This window comes from Lacerta agilis, chromosome 6 (assembly GCF_009819535.1).
Source record: "Lacerta agilis isolate rLacAgi1 chromosome 6, rLacAgi1.pri, whole genome shotgun sequence".
Classification (NCBI taxonomy): domain Eukaryota; kingdom Metazoa; phylum Chordata; class Lepidosauria; order Squamata; family Lacertidae; genus Lacerta; species Lacerta agilis.
The window spans coordinates 78,211,213-78,230,896 of NC_046317.1; the positions used below are offsets into that span (position 1 = coordinate 78,211,213).

Here is a 19,684-nt window from a genome sequence, read left to right on the forward strand (position 1 = left end):
GCTCGGTCCCTGCTCCTGCCAACCTAGCAGTTCGAAAGCACGTCAAAGTGCAAGCAGATAAATAGGTACCGCTCCAGCGGGAAGGTAAACAGCGTTTCCATGCGCTGCTCTGGTTCTCCAGAAGCGGCTTAGTCATGCTGGCCACATGACCCGGAAACTGTACACCGGCTCCCTCGGCCAATAAAGTGAGATGAATGCCGCAACCCCAGAGTCGTCCACGACTGGACCTATTGGTCAGGGGTCCCTTTACCTTTACTAAAAAGCTGCCATGATTTTTGTAATTGCCTACTTGTTGTCCATTGCTACAATCTGAAAGTTGTGCTATTATTAATGTTACATATTGTACTTTTTGCATTTCTGTTATGGTCCTGGATAAATATGAAAATAACAGTGAACAGGGCTAATTTTTGCTACATTCCTATACGTAATTACTTGAGTTCCACTAAACTCAATGGTAGCAGCTTCTGAAAATACATGTATAGGGTTGTAATGCCCAATAGCAACTGCTGCCCTCTTGCAGGAGTTTGCTTCCTCTCCAATTGCAATGGCTGCCAGTTGCTGTTGTAGCCCCAGCAAACGTTCATAAATATCCAAGATTTCCAGAACTGAACTCAGCTGTTTTCCTCTTGAGTTTTGAATGTGAAATTTTACTTCCAAATTCAAGTGATATTGACTTGTCGGTAATCAATGGTTGCATTGATTTTGACTCGTGTCTGAAATGTTGTAACACATTGCTAGGTCTGTCAAGTACGGAACACCATTACATGTCAACTATCAAATGCTGTCAAATATTAAGTACTGAAATTGCATAACATTGCACATTATGCATACCAAATATCTGGCAGATATTCAGTTAGTCAAAATATGTGGGGAAGAGAATTTTGAGCAGCAAAATTATATCATTATATAGTAAAATAACCTTTCCCACTTTTTCAGTTGCTTATTACCTAATGTTTAATGGAGAAAAACATACAGAGACATCAATCTGTTAGATATTACTCTGTTAATATCACTTTCTTCACAGTGCAATCAAGAAGTTCAATCCTGCATATTCAGCTGCAAGGACGAGACTGAAAGCTTTTGTTTCTGTTTTCAGTTGACAGCAGTTTAGCATTAATCACAGTTTAGAGCTCAGGCTAATCTTGAAATATAGCAACCATTCAGCTTCAGGACTCATAGGATAGGTATAATTCTGTAATGCGGCTGGGGGGTGGGAAATAAAGGCACAAGCAAGCTTAAACCTGGAAGCTTAACCAATCGTGTGTGAGCTCCCAAAATTCTGCCAGCTGCTGCAATGGAAATCTGTGACATTTTTAGAATTATGCAGTGTGTGTGTGTGTGTGTGTGTGTGTGTGTGTGAAAAACTATTGCAGAACTTACCCTTGTCTCTCCAAAACTATTTCTAGCTTTTAATTACATTTCACCATTAATTCAGGACAGCTTTTCAGAATAACGGCCCACTACACAGAACTTATGTAACCCATTTTAGCATGGGAAATTGGGAACATGTGGAGGGAAAGCCTTTGCTGTAACAATGAAATCTGTTCCTTTTGTCTCGGAGGACTCAAATATTATCTGCTTCGTCAATATTTACAATAGTTACAGGTTCCACAGGACAGAAATAGACAGCGAAAAGCTAGTTTTGGAAGTGCCCTTGCTCTGCAAATGCTGTTGGGATTTCAAGAGATTGTGAGCTATTTACCGTATTATGGCGATCGGATTGTGGCATCGTATGGAATGTGTAAATATGGTTTCGTGTTTGATCCCTGACATCTCTTGTCTCAGACAAGAGCTTGCTGAGCAATTGTCTTTGAATGATAATGCCTATCAACTGGGGGGCAGCCCCCTAAAATATATCTGCCCCTAGGAGTTGGCTCCTATGTCTCTTACAATGCCCATGAAAAGTTTAATAAATATTCCTTCCAGAACTCCTTCCTTAATGTTTGCTCTGACTGTTCCATTTCTTTATACGGCAGCCATTTTGAAACTGGCACCCACACACTTCCAAATGTACCCACTAGCCCCAAAAGATTGGCAAGTTCTGCCTTCATTGGAGGAAACATCTAAGACCACCTCATGCTTCTAGGTGCTGACGCTTATCTTTAAATGCCCTTTGTCATCTGGGGCCAGGATACTTGCAGGAGTAACTTGTCACAAATGTACAGTACTTTCCTGCTCTGTAAGAATTGCCACTCATAATTCTTTCAGTTTAGTGGCCACAACCAAGAGAGAGATTTCTTGGTGTGACTCTTACTGAAGTTTTCCAGTTTTGGACATTGTCTCTTTTAAATGGACTTTAATGGGCAGGTTAATACAGACAGTTTTTAAATATATAGCAAGTAGTCCTGTGTTGTTGTTTGTCATTGGTTGCTGTTTTCTTCATCCCTCCTATTTTCAATAAATATTAAAAGATGACCTATCATTTTAAAAAACAACAAACACACACACACACAGGATAAACATAGTAATGAGAAGGCTCCAATTACATGGGAGTCCCATTGAACTCAGTGAAATTTGCTTTTGAGTGACATGCATAGGATTGCGCTGAAGGAAGCAGCTCTGGTCAGATCCTGCTTCGACCATAACCTCACAAGCCACACACTTTCTCTGCTCCAGCTTCTTGCCTTCCTCAAAGAGCTAATACAGTGGTACCTCAGGTTAAGAACTTAATTCGTTCTGGAGGTCCGTTCTTAACCTGAAACTGTTCTTCACCTGAAGCACCACTTTAGCTAATGAGGCCTCCCGCTGCCGCTGTGCTGCCAGAGCACGATTTCTGTTCTTATCCTGAAGCAAAGTTCTTAACCTGAAACGTTATTTCTGGGTTAGCGGAGTATGTAACCTGAAGCGTATGTAACCTGAGGTACCACTGTGATACTGGCTAGCCTTGGAGTGGGGTTGTAGGGGAGCATTTTGAATGTTCCAAAATACTGTGTAAATGCCATTATCATCTCTTTATACCAGAAAAAGGGTATCCTAAAGATATGTATTACATTTATAACCCATCTTTCCTTCAAGAAGCTCACAGTGGCATATAGAGATGGTTCTTCCCTGTTGTTACATCTACAAATAATTCTGTGAGGTTGGTTAGGCTAAGAGATAGGCACTGGCCCAAGAGCAATCAGTGAGCTTCCAGGACTGAGCAGGGGCGTTCGAACAGGGTCGTAGGAAGGGGGGTGCAGGGGGGTGGTGGTCTGCCCCGGGTGTCATCCCTGAGGGAGTGACAAAATGGCACACCGCAGGGGGGTGGCACTTACTGTGGGGCTTGGCCTGCAGCATCCCCAAGCCACGCGTCTCTCCTGGGAGTGATGTGGTGGCTCAGGGCCCCGTGCTACCTGAAACGGCAGTGTGGGGCTTGTGTCCGCCAGGCGGACTCTGTGGGTGGATCGCCACACCGCCCCCCCCCCCGGGGGATTGCCGTACTGCCTCCGTACGCAGATTGCCGCCCCGCCCCCGTGGGCAGCTCACCCCACCTGAGCAGCTAGCTACGCCCCTGGGTTTGAATTTGGTGTTTTCCAGTCCTAGTCAGATACTCTTAAACAAAAAGCCAAAATAAAATAAAATCCAAAAGCAAACAAGAGGTCTGGGGCAAGAAGATAGTTAATAACCTTGCAAGGTTGTGGCTAGGATAGGTGAGTGTGGAAGTTTCTCAGGTTCTGTTGTACACATTTACCCAATTTTAATGTTAAGTTGTGATAGTTCTTTGATTGTCAGGCATTTATCTGGTGGAGAACTCAGTGGGGCATACCTGTATGACTATATACTGGGAACTATGGTACATTAGTGCAGAAATTGGGGGGGGGGGTTGGAATCCAAAATTATGGTGGACAGAGTGGATTTCTTCCAAGCAACGAATTCACAGAGGAGGTCAGCTCAAGAATATTTGTTTCTGATGGCATAGTTCAGAAGTCATGAGTCAACTTACATATGAAAGAATAAAAACTTAACTCCGAAATCGAGATTAAACATCATTTTCACTTTTGCGAATGTTTTCAGATTTGAGAATTTTCTGTTTTATCATATTTTATTTTTTAAACTCATTTTGTGGCTGTCCCTTGCATTTGCTACCTAAATGCAATAATTTGCCCTATGACCTTAGGGTGAAGTGTGCAATATTCATATATATATATATTCACACACACACACACAAACACACACATAAAAATCATTGGCAGTGCCCAGAATTGAATCTGTGAGCTCATTTGGGCAAACTATGTTTTCTATCGCCTAAGTTACAGCAGCCCTAGAAGCAAACATAACTGACTTTTTTTTATTTCTACTGCTGGTCTGTAACTTTGGGACAGTTGGGTACTCTGGGACTAACTGGTTCTAGAAAACACATGTTTGAGAGAGCCTAAATCAATACTCAAGTTCCACCTAGTGGGCAAATATAGAAGATCCATTTGCTCTACTATATTCCACAGCAAATTAACAGGGGGTCTTGATTGCTCAAATTAATTAAGAAACAGGGAACGACATATATGTATGAGGATGGTTATGATAATATACGGAACTGACCTTTGTAACTCCAGTTCCAAACTCTGCAGCCTTTTTGGGAAAGTGGTTATGAGTAAAAACTGCTGGTACATTGAGGCTTTTTAAAGAATTGGCAGGAAACCTGGATTTGACACCAACTGTATGATCAAGAAGAGGTAGCCAGTCCTGAAGATTTGACCTGTAGGAAGGGCCATGTATCAGTCAGTTTGCATGCAAAAGGACGTGGGTTCAATCCCCAACATCTCAAGGAAATGTCCCTATTTTGGAGCTGCCACTCGATGTGGATAATACTAAGTGAGATGGACTTGTGGTCTGACTCAGTAAAAGGAAGGTTTCCATGCATTAAGTAGACATTATGGTTTACTCCAATAAAGCCATATGGCCATGAAACCAAGCTATAAGGATTTATTCCAAGTCACAATGTTAATTTTTAAAGGTGCTTGTTCATTCTATTTTTTTCTCTCAATCATGGATATGGTGCATGCCGGAGAGAGACTATTTGCACGTGGAATCTGGTGGTTTGTGAACCAAGCCTTACAACTGTCCCATGTACACTTGCTCCTCTTGGCAAAAATCATTCTCCTCTTGCCACTATTCCAATTCTCCCATCCTTATTACTTTGTCTTCTCCTTTGCCAGGAATAGACTTTCCCTGTGTGTGATTCTAAGCCATTTCCTGTCCTTCTTAAGAGCAATCCCACACTAGGTTTTTAAGGTGGAATTGGCCTGTGGCATTCACTCACTCTTTCATGGGGCATCTAAATGCCCTATAACAGGGGTGGCCAACTTCCAAGAGACTGCGATCTACTCAGAGTTAAAAATTGGCAGTGATCTACCCTCTTTTGGGGGGTTCAGGTCAAAGTTGTTGAGCTTTTCTTTTTAGGAAGGAAAGCCCTGTTTTGGTGGTTCAGGTCATTTTAGGGGTGCAGGGCAAAGACGTTGAGGTTTTTTTTAGGGGAGCCAAAGTTTTTTTGCTTCTTTGGGGGGAGCCACTGATCTACCGGTGATCTACCACAGACGTCCAGTGATCTACCGGTAGATCACGATCTACCTGTTGGACATGCCTGCCCTATAACAATCTAAATTCCATCTGTTGCGGAACGGTTGTCTTCCTATATTTTCTCTGTCCTTCAGTCTTCTTTCAGGCCACAGAAAATCAGCTTTAATATTTTGGAAAGAACAGTAGCCAAAAAAAATTGATCAATAAGACTTTCAACTCACAGGCCAAGAATTAGATATGAAGTTGCATAAATTTTTATTTCTTTTAAACCTGTTTTTATACCATTCCCTTTTTAAAAGTTCATACACATCTGCAACACAGAACTGCACACGACAATAATTTGCTTTTATACTTCTCTTGCATCAAGAATATGCACATCTTAATTAACAAGAGGACAGGTACAAAACATTAGCATCACAAAGAGTTTGACAAGAGAATCCATATTCCCCAACACAGGAAAACATGGTTTTTTCCCCCTGCTTCACATCCAAAGGTATAGAAATACATACTTTATTAGGTGACAGTAACCAACTTGATCACAGTTGACAAACACTTTGGAGTATCTGAGAGCCAGTTCAAATGTTGAGGGGAAATGTGGTATAGCCTTCCTAGGATTGTTCCATGGAGAATGTCCAGGAATGGGGGGTTACTCTGTAGTGAAAAGCTAGAAAGCCTATCACATACTGCTTTTTAATTTACACTATGGTAATTGCAACTGCTGGGCATGTTAACCCTACCCTATGCTTTGGGTCAACACTCGTTTCAGTATACGCTGTGTTCCTGCTGGCTCCTGACACTGAAGACCAGGCTACCAGGCTATGAGATTTCATTATGGCATTGCTCATGCATTTATGTGCCATATCTTAAGGAAACATAGGGTGTCCGAGATGTCATGAGCTGCCTTTTGCAGAAGGAGAAGCAATGGTGAGAACACCGAAAGACTGGCCCCATAAGCTGTAGACAGAAAGTGAGGACATTAAACCCAGAATTTTACGGGATTTTCTGTGCATGAAAAGCCTCCTAAATTTTCAGATAGAATGTTCCATATCCAATATTAAATGTCAGAAGTTCTGTGTAGTAATCAACAGATGCTGGGCAGAAAACTTGGGGGGGGGGCATTTCTGCCTTTACTTCATATAACTATTTTCTGAGGAGGCAATAGCTGTGACGTATGAGAGCATTTGCCCCAACATGAACAGAAGAAGGGCAATTCTGGCGACTGATATAATCAGTCAGGGAGCTTCGCGTGTGATCGTTTCCCTTAAATCATTTGTTGTGCGAAATCTCAACAACTTCCCAATGCCTGCAAATATTACAATTGCCCAGTGCCACAAGCCACAATGCCTCATTGCTGAGAAAACGCAATCCCTTTGCGGCTGTCTCATCTAATGCTGTGTGCAATATGGCTGCACAGGTGCAATAGGCACCTCACGGATAATGTCTAACATAATGGGTGATTAGTATTGCAATTCCTCTGTGCAAAGCCTGTACCAATTCCTGAACTTCAGGTTTACTTATTTTTTAAAAGAGTTTGGGCATTCAAGTATGGGTGTAGTCAAAGCAGAAACCACAATCCAACCACAGTCCTCACTTTGCAGGCCCTCATTCCAGCATCTTCCATTATTTGGGGGGTAGGCTATGATACTATTACCTCTGGGTGCTTCAAGCAGGAGTAAATGCGAATATGAAAATGTAGCTAATAGCTCAAATCTTATCCACATTTATTCAGGTAATGGTCCCACTGAATGCAATGGCACTTAACTCCCAGATATGTTTGCACAGCACTGCAACCTTGTATTCTTGTCTGGGAAAAGGCTGTAGCAATATGGGCAAACATATGATTCAGAAGTGGGAAAATAACCAACAAAGTATCAGAAACAAAAGGGATGCTGTATCTCCATTTAATGAAACAGCAACATGAGGAGAGGATCATCATATCAGTGCAAAAATAAATGAGTGTTTTTAGTAACCAGCTGCAAAGAGAAATAGTATTTATCAGCAATCTATATAATGCATCACTTTCTCAATTTTAAGGAAAACTGCCAAATTGACTTGTATCACACTAGGTAGAACACACAATCTATAGGGATGTTTGCCAGTGTAAACCCAATTGAAACAATTCATTCCAAGCTGTGCTTTTGTGCAGTTTCCATTTCAGTACACTGAGATTGTGCTGGCATTCCCAGCAGATTGCATGCCACAAGGTATGATTGCCAGGCTTCACATATTTAAAGTAGCTTAGGAAAGGATAATTCCATTTCCCTTGTCATAATGACACATAATTTTTTTTAGGAGAAAGACAGAAGAGGGAGACAAAGTTCTGATCTCAGCGGAATTATTAATTTGTGCAATTTGTGCTCCAATCTCCCCCCAAACCAAGATAATTTTATGGAGATCCTATCAAGCTATAATAATAATAATAATAATAATAATAATAATAATAATAATAAACAAATCAACTGGTGCCACTAGTTTGTTGTACAAGAGGCTGTTTTGAAGAGGCTGTGATTTTTTTTTTAAGACACACTCACAAAATTAAATCGCACCCACTCAGAAAGAAACACTTCACAGATTACAACCTTGTCTAAGATGTTATCTACAGAAGAAGAACAGGTCAAAGAGATTCCATGTCTTACAAAAAGCATTAATAGTTACATTACTGCCACTAAATAAATTAGTTCCTTAGTCATTAGTCCAATAAATATTACTGAACTTAATTAGAATTCATTCCCTTTTTTGCTGGCTTTGTTAATGTGGCCATTAATGGCCAAGTGATCATTATTTAGTGTAAACTTCACTGATTAAAAAAAAAAAAACCACACACACACAACCCCAGAAATCTATTAAGTCTACCAACATGGTCTTGCACAATAACCATTAAATCTAAATAGGGGCTTTGCAGGGTCTGTGACCACAGTTTTCTTGTAGGACACTCTTATGCACTCGGGGAGGTGTTATATTTCTAGACAGAAAAGACAAAGACAACCCACAAAAGAAGTTGAAGGAGGATACAGTAATTGAATATATAAAATTACTGGCCATGCTGTATTTATGGAATCCTCCCTGAAAGGAAAAAAGCTGTGCAACCAAGAGTTAGACATGCTCAAGTCCCACAGAAATGCATTTCAAATGGACTTATATGTGTTACTGAACACCCACTAATTTGATTGGATTTCTCTGAAATGGCCCAAGGATCTTGAAGTACAGTCACACCTTGGTTCTCGAAAGGAATCCATTCCGGAAGTGTGTTTGACTTCTGAAAACGTTCAAAAAATCAAGGCACAGCTTCTGATTGTCTGCAGGAGCTTCCTGCACTCAATCGGAAGCTGCATCGGACGTTCAGCATCCAAAAATAGTTCGCAATCCGGAACAGTCGCTTCGGAACAATCCGGAACAGTTTGCGGCGTTCGGGAGCCTAAGAACTGTTCGAGAACTAAGCTGTTTGAAAAACCAAGGTACGACTGCACACAGCTCTGAACCGAATGTAGAAATGAATAACCTTCTCACCTGCAGATACACTTCCCATTTATTGCTGAATCGGAACAATCGGATTTTCTGCGGCATGACGTTTGTTCCGATTCAGCAGTAAACAAGGGTGTTTTTTTTTTACGGGGAAAGTGGCAGGACAGAAGAAAAATCTCTTGGACCCATGCCTGGAAATTGCGGGAGAAAGAGAAGTGTGGATGAGCTTTGTCTGCATGCTGAAAGCCACTGTTGTTTTTACATGGAAAGAACATCCAAGCACTAGTCCACATCTGCAGTCCAAAGTGATACAGTCCGGTGAAAAATATAAAACGTGCAGTTCAGTGTTAATAAGAAACTTAAAAAAGCTTTACAGAAAATAACCAGTATCCCATGAACTTTCCCTTGTGATTCTGTTACATCTCTATTACAATCCAATACATCAGTTACGCTTCTGCTGAATAACATTTCAGATATTTTTCAAAAGGGGCAATCAGCAGCTTGTTTCCTTACAAAACGTCGATGAAGGTTAAGGTGTTTATTCTGTTACAACAGTGATACTCATATTGCCAGCCCCACCTGGGGCAGTTACCTGCTGTGTACATTTGCGCAGAGCAGGAAGAAGCATTGCTGAGCTCCATTGGATGAGCCAAACGAAACCTGCATGTGAGAATGGAATCTGTATTATCTCAGCAAGCATATATTTGCTAGCTAGTGGTAACGTGGGAGCTCATTTGCAGGGGAGAATCAGTAGGAGGAAGGAGAGAGTGCTTAACCCTTTCCCCATGTGTCAATTCTCCTTTTCAGTCCCTTCTGCAAAGTCTTTACTTCTGCAGCCAGGCTTTCGTTTTCTCCATCACCCGCTCCCTGCCGGGTGAAAACAGGAGGAGGGGGGCGACGGTGGCTGGAGGAATGTGTCTAACAGGGTTAGGTATTGCATCCTTGATTCTCCGTGCAAAAGCCCTTCCACTCTCATGGCTACCCACAGCAGCAGGCCACCCCCCTTAAATACAGTGGGGGCATGCCCACCTTGCCCCCCCCCATAGGACAGGATTCAGCCAGCATCCTGGCATGGTCAGGAAGGGGAGGTGCCAAACATCTCTTCCCCAACACCATCGGCCATGCAGGAAGCACCTGCCCACTCCTTCCTCAAAATGTGCTGTGGCCACACTGCATGGCAAAGGCTGCCCACCTGGAGCCCAAGGTGAGTGGTAGTCTCACACATAGAAGCCAACTCGCAGGGGCCCTGGGGACTTCAGCCCCTACAAGAAAATATTTGAAGGGGCTGTGCCACTGCAAAGTTGATGGGCACTGCCATTCAAATGCTGTGTATGCACCTTGTTGTGACTGATCATGCAGGGCGGGGCTTACCTGCCCCCCCCCCCAATATTTCATTCAAATTGGCACCCTTGGTCATAAGCATTAATTAGCTGAATATGGGGTGGGAACCCCATGTCTTCCTTAGTTCTGGATGTGACAGCAGTTCGGATGGCGCAAAAGTATTCTCCCAAGAAAATGGTTGTTGTTGTTGTTGTTCAGTCGTGTCCGACTCTTCGTGACCCCATGGACCAGAGCATGCCAGGCACGCCTATCCTTCACTGCCTCCCGCAGTTTGGCCAAACTCATGTTAGTAGCTTCGAGAACACTGTCCAACCACCTCATCCTCTGTCATCCCCTTCTCCTTGTGCCCTCCATCTTTCCCAACATCAGGGGCTTTTCCACGGAGTCTTCTCTTCTCATGAGGTGGCCAAAGTACTGGAGCCTCAACTTCAGGATCTGTCCTTCTAGTGAGCACTCAGGGCCGATTTCCTTGAGAATGGATAGGTTTGATCTTCTCGCAGTCCATGGGACTCTCAAGAGTCTCCTCCAGCACCATAATTCAAAAGCATCAATTCTTCGGCGATCAGCCTTCTTGATGGTCCAGCTCTCACTTCCGTACATTACTACTGGGAAAACCATAGCTTTAACTATACGGACCTTTGTCGGCAAGGTGATGTCTTTGCTTTTTAAGATGCTGTCTAGGTTTGTCATTGCTTTTCTCCCAAGAAGCAGGCGTCTTCTAATTTTGTGACTGCTGTCACCATCTGCAGTTGATCATGGAACCCAAGAAAGTGAAATCTCTCACTGCCTCCATTTCTTCCCCTTCTATTTGCCAGGAGGTGATGGGACCAGTGGCCATGATCTTAGTTTTTTTTAATGTTGAGCTTCAGACCATATTTTGTGCTTTCCTCTTTCACCCTCATTAAAAGGTTCTTCAATTCCTCCTCACTTTCTGCCATCAAGGTAGTATCATCAGCATATCTGAGGTTGTTGATATTTTTTCCAGCAATCTTAATTATGGTTTGGGATTCATCCAGCCCAGCCTTTCGCATGATGAATTCTGCATATAAGTTAAATAAGCAGGGAGACAATATACAGCCTTGTCGTACTCCTTTCCTAATTTTGAACCAATCAGTTATTCCATATCCAGTTCTAACTGTAGCTTCTTGTCCCACATAGAGATTTCTCAGGAGACGGATGAGGTGATCCGGCACTCCCATTTCTTTAAGAACTTGCCATAGTTTGCTGTGGTCGACACAGTCAAATGCTTTTGCGTAGTCAATGAAGCAGAAGTAGATGTTTTTCTGGAACTCTCTAGCTTTCTCCATAATCCAGCGCATGTTTGCAATTTGGTCTCTGGTTCCTCTGCCCCTTCGAAATCCAGCTTGCACTTCTGGGAGTTCTCAGTCCACATACTGCTTAAGCCTGCCTTGTAGAATTTTAAGCATAACCTTGCTAGCGTGTGAAATGAGTGCAATTATGCGGTAGTTAGAGCATTCTTTGGCAGTGCCCTTCTTTGGGATTGGGATGTAGACTGATCTTCTCCAATCCTCTGGCCACTGCTGAGTTTTCCAAACTTGTTGGCATATTGAGTGTAGCACCTTAACAGCATCATCTTTTAGGATTTTAAATAGTTCAGCTAGAATATCATCACTTCCACTGGCCTTGTTGTTAGCAAGGCTTTCTAAGGTACCATTCTTTCTAAGAAAATACTTTCTAAGAAAATGGTACCATTTAATAAAACAGAACCTCTCTTTTACCAGCATCAATCCCCGTTAAAAATAATTGGGCAACTTCAGAGCAGGAAAGACGAACTGTGGCTTTTTGTTTGTTTCCATTTTGCAGATTAAAGAAAACCTAGCTGAAATTTGGGGCTCTGGTTTCCATTGGGGCACATCAAAAGAGGTCAGCGTGACACTGCGAGTTAAAGTTGCCTGTGAGCATGTGGTTTCACCCATTTCCCAAGACATACAAAATGCTTATAAACTAGGACCTGAACTAAAAAGATAAATAGTAACATAAAAATGACATGAGGAAATTAAAAAAGGGGGGGGGAATCCATTTGAAAAATTTGTCACATCAATAGCTTACATAGTACTTTCCAAGTAAGCCCATTCCAGTAATTGCCCACTGGAAGCCAACTCTTCTTTCCAGTTACATGCATTTATTATCAGTTAAAATAAATATAAAGTTAACAAAAAAAAAAAAACTGGATCACCTATGTAAGTTCTCTGGTTTACTTGACTGCTTCTGCTGCACTGCCAGTTATTTCAGTCTTTCGGAAACATTCTCTAGCCAGTGCATGATCCATTTGCAACCATCGGACATAACCGTTACTATGAGGAACACAGATTTATTTTGTGCAAAAAGAAAAAGAGGGGTTTTTTTGGAAGGGGGGAAAGAAGTAGTCTCTGCTCCACTGGTAGAACCACCTACGAAGTGAGTTTTGAATAGCTTGGGGGAGAAAATCTTCGCCTCAGATACTTTAGGAAGTAGAGGGGAAGGCAGCTGACCAGAGTGATTACTGACACCTTCCACAAGAACGATAAGGTTGCAATGAAGTAAACATCTGCAAGAGAAGAAAGAGAGAATGGTTCATATAGGAGGCATGTTGAGGGGGAGGAAGGAGAAGAGAAACAGACATCAAAATATGATCAACAGAACAGAGCTGTATGCATGCACTGTAACTAAATAGCAAGCCATGCAACTTTATTTATTTATTTAATAATATGTAATAAAAAGGTAAAGGACCCATGGACAGTTAAGTCCAGTCAAAAGCGACTATGGGGTGTAGCACTCATCTCGCATTTCAGGCCGAGGGGCCTGGTGTTTGCAAACAGCTTTCCGGGCAGTGCCAGATTTACCTATAAGCTAAACAAGCTATTGCTTAGGGCCCCACTCTCTTCCCCCCACCCCCAATATACTTCTTCTTAATTGTATTGCACTATTAATATATTTCTAAGCTGAAATTGTATTTCATTTCAACAATTACTTTGATAAAATACATATTTAGTTATGTGCAAATGGCTTCAGATACCTATTAGGTCCATAAATTACCATATAACATATATTCAACACAAAAAAGCAACAATTTGTTGTTGGCAAAGGACAGCTGGACATATAATGGGCCCTATTAGCACCTCATCAAACCTAAATCTGGCCCTGTTTCTGGGTCATGTGGCCAGCATGACTAAACCGCTTTTGGCGCAACGAGACACCATGACAAGTGCCAGAGCGCACAAAAATGGCATTTACCTTCCCGCCGCAGTGGTACCTATTTATCTACTTGCACTGGTGTGCTTTCAAACTGCTAGCTTGGAGAGAGAAACGGGAGCTCATGGATTCAAATTGCCGACCTTCTTGTCGGCAAGCCCCAGAGGCTCAGTGGTTTAGACCAGTGTTTTTCAACCACTGTTCCGCGGCACACTAGTGTGCCGCGAGATGTTGCCTGGTGTGCCGTGGGAAAAATCGAAAAATTCAAGAGAATTACTTTATATATAGTCCATATAGGCACAGAGTTAATTTTTTTAACATTTTCTAATGGTGGTGTGCCTCGTGATTTTTTTCATGAAACAAGTGTGCCTTTGCCCAAAAAAGGTTGAAAAACACTGGTTTAGACCACAGCGCCACCCGCTTCCCTATTTAATAAACATGCTCACTTCAAGGAGTCCAGCTGTACATTTAAAGCTAACTGAAATCATTTTACTACCCAAAAGAAAGACGGGCTTTTGCAGGTGGTTCCTCTACTTTGGCAGCTTAACTGGAGTACAACTGTGAGGTTCAACTTAGAAATATTAATGAGAAGCCACCAAAATGTGCCCCCTCCCAAGCACAAGACTTCAGTGTGGGCCAGGAATTTTTTTTTTTTTAATACAATGCAGATATAAAAAGGAACACATTAAGGGCTCCAGTGCATTTATTACAGTGTAGCTGTTGTTTTAATACAGCCTTTCATGTGTTTATTGTTGGGATGTTTAAAGGTTGGCATTTTTTGACCCTTAAATAATTACTTTTCAAAATTTCCATGTGTAGCATGGTTTGTTAAGTGTATTGTTCTGCTAAATATATTATTTTTTAAAGCAAATACAAGTTCAAAGAAAGGAATAATGGAATGGAATGCTCACACTGGAGTTTTCCTCCAACTTTGAGGGGACATTTATGTATATTATGAACTTAACATTGGAAAATGCCACATTTTCCTGGAAGTCCCATTCATAGCAACAGGGCTCACTTCTGAGTAGACATGTATAAGATTGTATTATTAGAATACAGTATCAGAAGTACTTTTCTTAGCTTTTTTTTTTAAAAAAACACAAATTTGAGAAGAAAGCACGGCCCCTTTTCAAAGCATACTTAAATGCCCTTTAAAAAAGAATTAAAACTGGGTGTAAACATTCCACGAACGAATTTCATCAGTTCCACTCTGATGAAGTAGCTAACTGCCTAAAGTGCTGTTTCAATAAAATAATTTCAGGTTAGCTGTAAAAGTGGAAACGGATCCTCTTAAAACAGCAATGCAATCATACTAAAATACAGTATACAATTTTTTTTAAAAAAAATCAAGCTTCCATATTTAAAACTTGACTGCTAAAATACGACAACAATGTTACTTATACTTTGAATTTATAAATGAAAGTTGGTAACCAGTAGCAAGTTTTCAGTCTTTGCAGCAGAAAGCAAACACTTAAAAGTTGAAAGTGAACTGACAAAAGCTTCACGCTAAGGCCTCCAAAGTGGGGGGGGGGTAGTGAATCTTCAAAGTTGAAGTTCTGGAAACTCAACTTTTAATTCAGCATTGACAGCTGCATATTTTGGAATGGAGGCAGATATATTGTTTCATTGCAATTTTAGACCGCTCTGCAAATTAGCAGTTATTTTCCTTACGTTTCCCCCTGCTCTGTCAGCCCTTCCATTACTTCCTTTTTTCCATTTCCACTGAAAGATTAGACTAATAATGGATGCAAAAAAAGAAGAAGACCTTAGTAGACTTTTCTATATTACTACAATAAGAGGGCTATTGTTAGCCATCTCTGAGATCTGTGGTGAATTCTCATGGTGGTGGCCCCATGCCTCGGGAATAACCTTCCCTCTGAAGTGTGTCTCACCATGAACCAGTTGTCATTTCATCATCAGCTGAAGACTTGCCTTTTCGCTCAGGCCCTTGGGTAAGGGAGAGGTACATTGGATTGGATTTCTATTGTGGCTGGTGTTTTATTTGTATGGAAATTGTGTTTGCTGCTTTTAAATATGACCGTTTAATTTTAACTGCCTGTATTTTGGCACCTTTGAATGAAGGGTGGCCTTTAAACATAGTAAGCAAATGAATCAAATATGTTGGCTACTGTGGGGAACAGGCCTCTGGTCTGGTACAGGAGGGCTTTACTTATGCTAGTGTTTTTATAGGAAAGGGGTGACTCCTCTGCAAAAACTCACAACAGCAGCTTATGACTGCCCATCACCATCTTGACCTATCAATGGGCTAATGAACAAAATTGACTGCGTTGCTCAGAATTTTCAGTCTTGTAGATCACAGGTTTTCTACATCTGCTCAAACACCAATTCATCTCTTTCTTTGCCCATTACAATTCATGGGTTTGCAGTTGAACATTTGGAGAGTGGGGTGGAGATTCCACTGGCACCCTGCTTGCTTTCAATACTGAAGACGGCCAATTCTTTAATTCTAGCTGCCCTAGAGCCCGTGCCCTAAATCCATTTCCGGAAGTACCTTGGCTTCCAGAACTAGCCCTGGCTTTGCATTTGACCGAGGGAGTTTTGAGAAATTCAGAGCAACGGCTATTACCAATGAACTCGTGCAAGAAGACCAGCGAGGCAATGTAGCAGGAGAGGCTGAGCAGTTCTGCCACGATCATGAGCCAATGCCATGTCTGGATTGTCAGCGCCACCATCAACAGCTCCGTGAGGATCAAGGAAGTGAAGGAAATAGCCACAATGTGGACAAACTCAGATTCAAAGAGCAGCAATGCGCCGTACATAATGATGCTGCCTGCAAGTGGACGGCAGAGAAAGGAGGGGTTAAATAAAATACAATGGGTTGGATCCAGACTTTGAATGCTCTCCCTCAATGATTTGAGGGACTTGTTAGTCAGAGCTATGACTCTTCCATGAACAAGAAAACAGAAGACTTCCTTCCTTCCTCTAGCTCAGGCATAGGCAAACACAGCCCTCCAGATGTTTTGGGACTGTAACTCCCATCATGCCTAGCTAACAGGACCAGTGGTCAGGGATGATGGGAATTGTAGTCCCAAAACATCTGGAGGGCTGAGTATGCCTATGCCTGCTCTAGCTGCTAGACAGTGTCTTAGTATTATACAGTAGCTGTAGAGTTTTCAAACCACATTATTTATTATTAATTATTATTATTATTACCACCAATTATATTATTAGCCAGCATAATACACCAGAGGCGAGGAACCTTTGGCCCTCCAGATGCTGTTGACTATGACTCCCATCATCCCTGACCATTGGGCCATGCTGCTAGGGTAAATGGTCCAGCATCATCTGGATGGCCACAGGTTTCCCCCTTCTGACATATTATCCTGGGTAACCTTACAAGAGCCCTGCAACTAGGTAGACCTGTAATAATATTCACACACTGAAGGTGGGGGCAGGTTAGGCTGAGGGAGAGAGACAGGAGCTTGACCAAGATTTCTCAGTGCGTTCATGGCTGTGGTGAGATTTGAAGCCAGTTTTAAGCATGCTAAGAAGTCTCAATGAACTGAGTAGGACTTATATTCAAGGAAACATCTTTTTTTTGAGAATGGTTAGGGAGAGAAAGACTGAGAATCACTTTGCATCCTACTTCTGGCTGATCTGAGAATAGCTACACAACGTCCCAGATCCTCAGCTGCAGACATAACTCATGTCATCAGCATGAGTAATCTGCACTGATGACTAATCCACAGACATCACATTATGCTTGTTTGAAGAACAATTCTACCAGTGACTCAAGATCAAGCCATAAAACACAGACCCGGGGAGTAAATTTTCCACCATCTGGGTACTGCTCAGTTTTGGGCCATCCCTGATCTTGAGCGATAGCTACTAGCCAAAATTGCATGGTGTGATCCATCAAGGGGTGAGGTCATCTGACCAACAGAATGTAACAGGAGAAGACTCTTGGCTTGGAAAGCTTTCCCACGATGTCTCACTCTTTCTGACTGTCCGGGAGCTGTGTGATCTCTGCAAAGGCCAAGACACTGCTCTATAGTATTGATTTAGCCCTTGATAAGTACCAGTAATTGCTGTTGCAGCCAATTCTTCCCTGACCCTCTTAAAATGTAATATATTCCTGGTCCTCCTTTTCCAATTAAAATGGCAATCAATAAAGTGGATACAACTTAGCCCCTTTGAATGTGAAGTTAACTGGTGGACAATGGCTGCTATGAAGAGCTAAGGGTGCAGAACAGCTTCCTGGGAAACCACTATGGACCCCCCCCCCCAAAACACTCACTTTTTTGTGACAAGCTGTCAGTTATTTCCCAAGTTTGAGGTCATGGCACTCCTTTCTCAAACTTACATTTATATCCCACCTTTCCTCCAAATAGGTCAGAGCAGAAAACATGTACCCCCACTCCGTGAGGTAGATAATAATAATAATAATAATAATAATAATAATAATAATAATAATAATAATATTTGTATTCTGCCCATCTGACTTTGTTGCCCCAGCCACACTGGGTGGTTTCCAACATATATCAAAACATAATAAAACATTAAGCCTTAAAAAGGGCTGCCTTTAGGTGTCTTCTATAGGTTATATAGTTATTCATCTCCTTGACATCTGATAGGAGGGTGTTCCACAGGGTGGGTGACACTATTGAGAAGGCCCTTTGCTTGGTTCCCTGTAGCTTCACTTCTCACAATGAAGGAACCGCCAGAAGGCCCTCGGAGCTGGGCCTTAGTGTCCGGGTTGAAAAATGGGGCTGAAAACGCTCCTTTAAAGGTCAGCACCAACCAGTGTTAGAAACAGAGAAACTGAGATATGAAAGCTAGGAGCTAAATGGCACATTAAACCTAGGTTATGGGCGCAACAACAGAATGCCTAAGCATGCTTTTTTATAACAAGTATACAGTGCTGAAAATGAATGAACTGCAGCTAAAATATTATGTTCATTTTTCCACATGGTCCACTCCTTCCCCTTATTCTTAAGAGGGTCTCTTCTCTGGTCTTCAGAGAGTAGCTGAAAGTGGAGAGGCAGAAACAGGTCCTCCTTTCCTTCCACTCTGCAGTTTCAATCTGAAATATTAGGCGCAGAGCTCAGAAACTGCTCACGCTAATTAAATTCCCCGTGGCAAAATGCGCCTTGAACAATGGGAGTTTCGAACAATGCCACCAACACTTTGAATTTTGATCGGAATCGTACTGGGAGCCAATGTAGGTCTTTCAGTGTAGGCTTTTCAATGTAGGCCAAGAATGAGGGACTGGCCCAAGGTTACCCAGTGAGTTTCATGGCTGAGTGAGGATTTAAACCCTGGTCTCCCAGGTCCAAGTTTGACACTCTTAACATCTATACCGCACAGAGTAGGGATGCATGGAGAGTGCTAATGATGACCTGGACATGGCACAGTAGGGTTCAATAGGAGCCTCCATAGAAAGGCATCACGAGCAGTTCACTTAGGCTGTAGCAGAAGCAGTAAGCTCCGTGCGCTCTGTGCTACTGTGACTGGTTTGCTGGAGGAGGCACCTGTTGGCTTAGTCTTTTCTGAGCTGCACTGTCATTCCTGACAATGGCCAGATGGCGGTATTAGAATGGACCACTCAACAGAGGTCAGGTGATGTAAGAGCCAGATAGGCTTGGTTCCTTGCTGATCATGGCTTGGTTCCTTGGCCTCATTGCTCAGGTAGACACAGGAGACTGAGCTGCTCTTGTCTCCAGACCACCACCCTGACAGCCCCTCTGCACGCTGCTCTCTGCACATGGAGGAAGCAGGATTGCAGCCAATGTCTGGGGAAATCTGAGAAGCCAGAAGGAAACTGAGCAGGACTTCCAGTGGTCAGGGAATGAGCATGTGTTTGTGTAGATATAAATCTCTGCAGAGCTCATTGCCTCTCTTCCAAACCTGTAAAAACCAGAATTTATTATGCACAAATATTCAATTTAGTAGATTTGCTTATTCAAGTCAGTGTTTGTTGTTTCCACCAAATCTGGGGAAATATGAGATTTGAACAATTCATTTCAAACAATTCACTGAGAGGTACCTGGACGGACAGTCTCTTACCTTGGTAAATACTTATCAAAACCCATATCAAAAATGTCTTGTATGATAAGGGCCTTCCCTAAAGAAATGAAAAAGGACAGGAAAACAAAATGAACGTCAGTCAGATGCACATTTCTGTACGTGATCTTGAGCATAAACCTGAAGACAATAGATGAAAACACATCACAAG

The 19,684-nt window shown here is 42.2% G+C and overlaps 1 protein-coding gene across 5 annotated transcripts in view; it reads right to left on the reverse strand.

The window, feature by feature from the left end:
- Positions 1-12,236: 12,236 nt before the first annotated feature.
- Positions 12,237-19,684, reverse strand: part of ATP9A (ATPase phospholipid transporting 9A (putative)) — an 89,816-nt gene continuing 82,368 nt past the window's right edge. For all 5 annotated transcript variants that reach the window (XM_033153560.1, XM_033153559.1, XM_033153558.1 and 2 more), the window contains exons 26-28: positions 19,516-19,573; positions 16,076-16,279; positions 12,237-12,844 (exon numbers count right to left, since the gene is read on the reverse strand). In XM_033153560.1, coding sequence (XP_033009451.1) covers positions 12,708-12,844; positions 16,076-16,279; positions 19,516-19,573 — 399 coding nt within the window. In that variant the 3' untranslated portion in view covers positions 12,237-12,707. The remainder of the gene's footprint in view (positions 12,845-16,075; positions 16,280-19,515; positions 19,574-19,684) is intronic.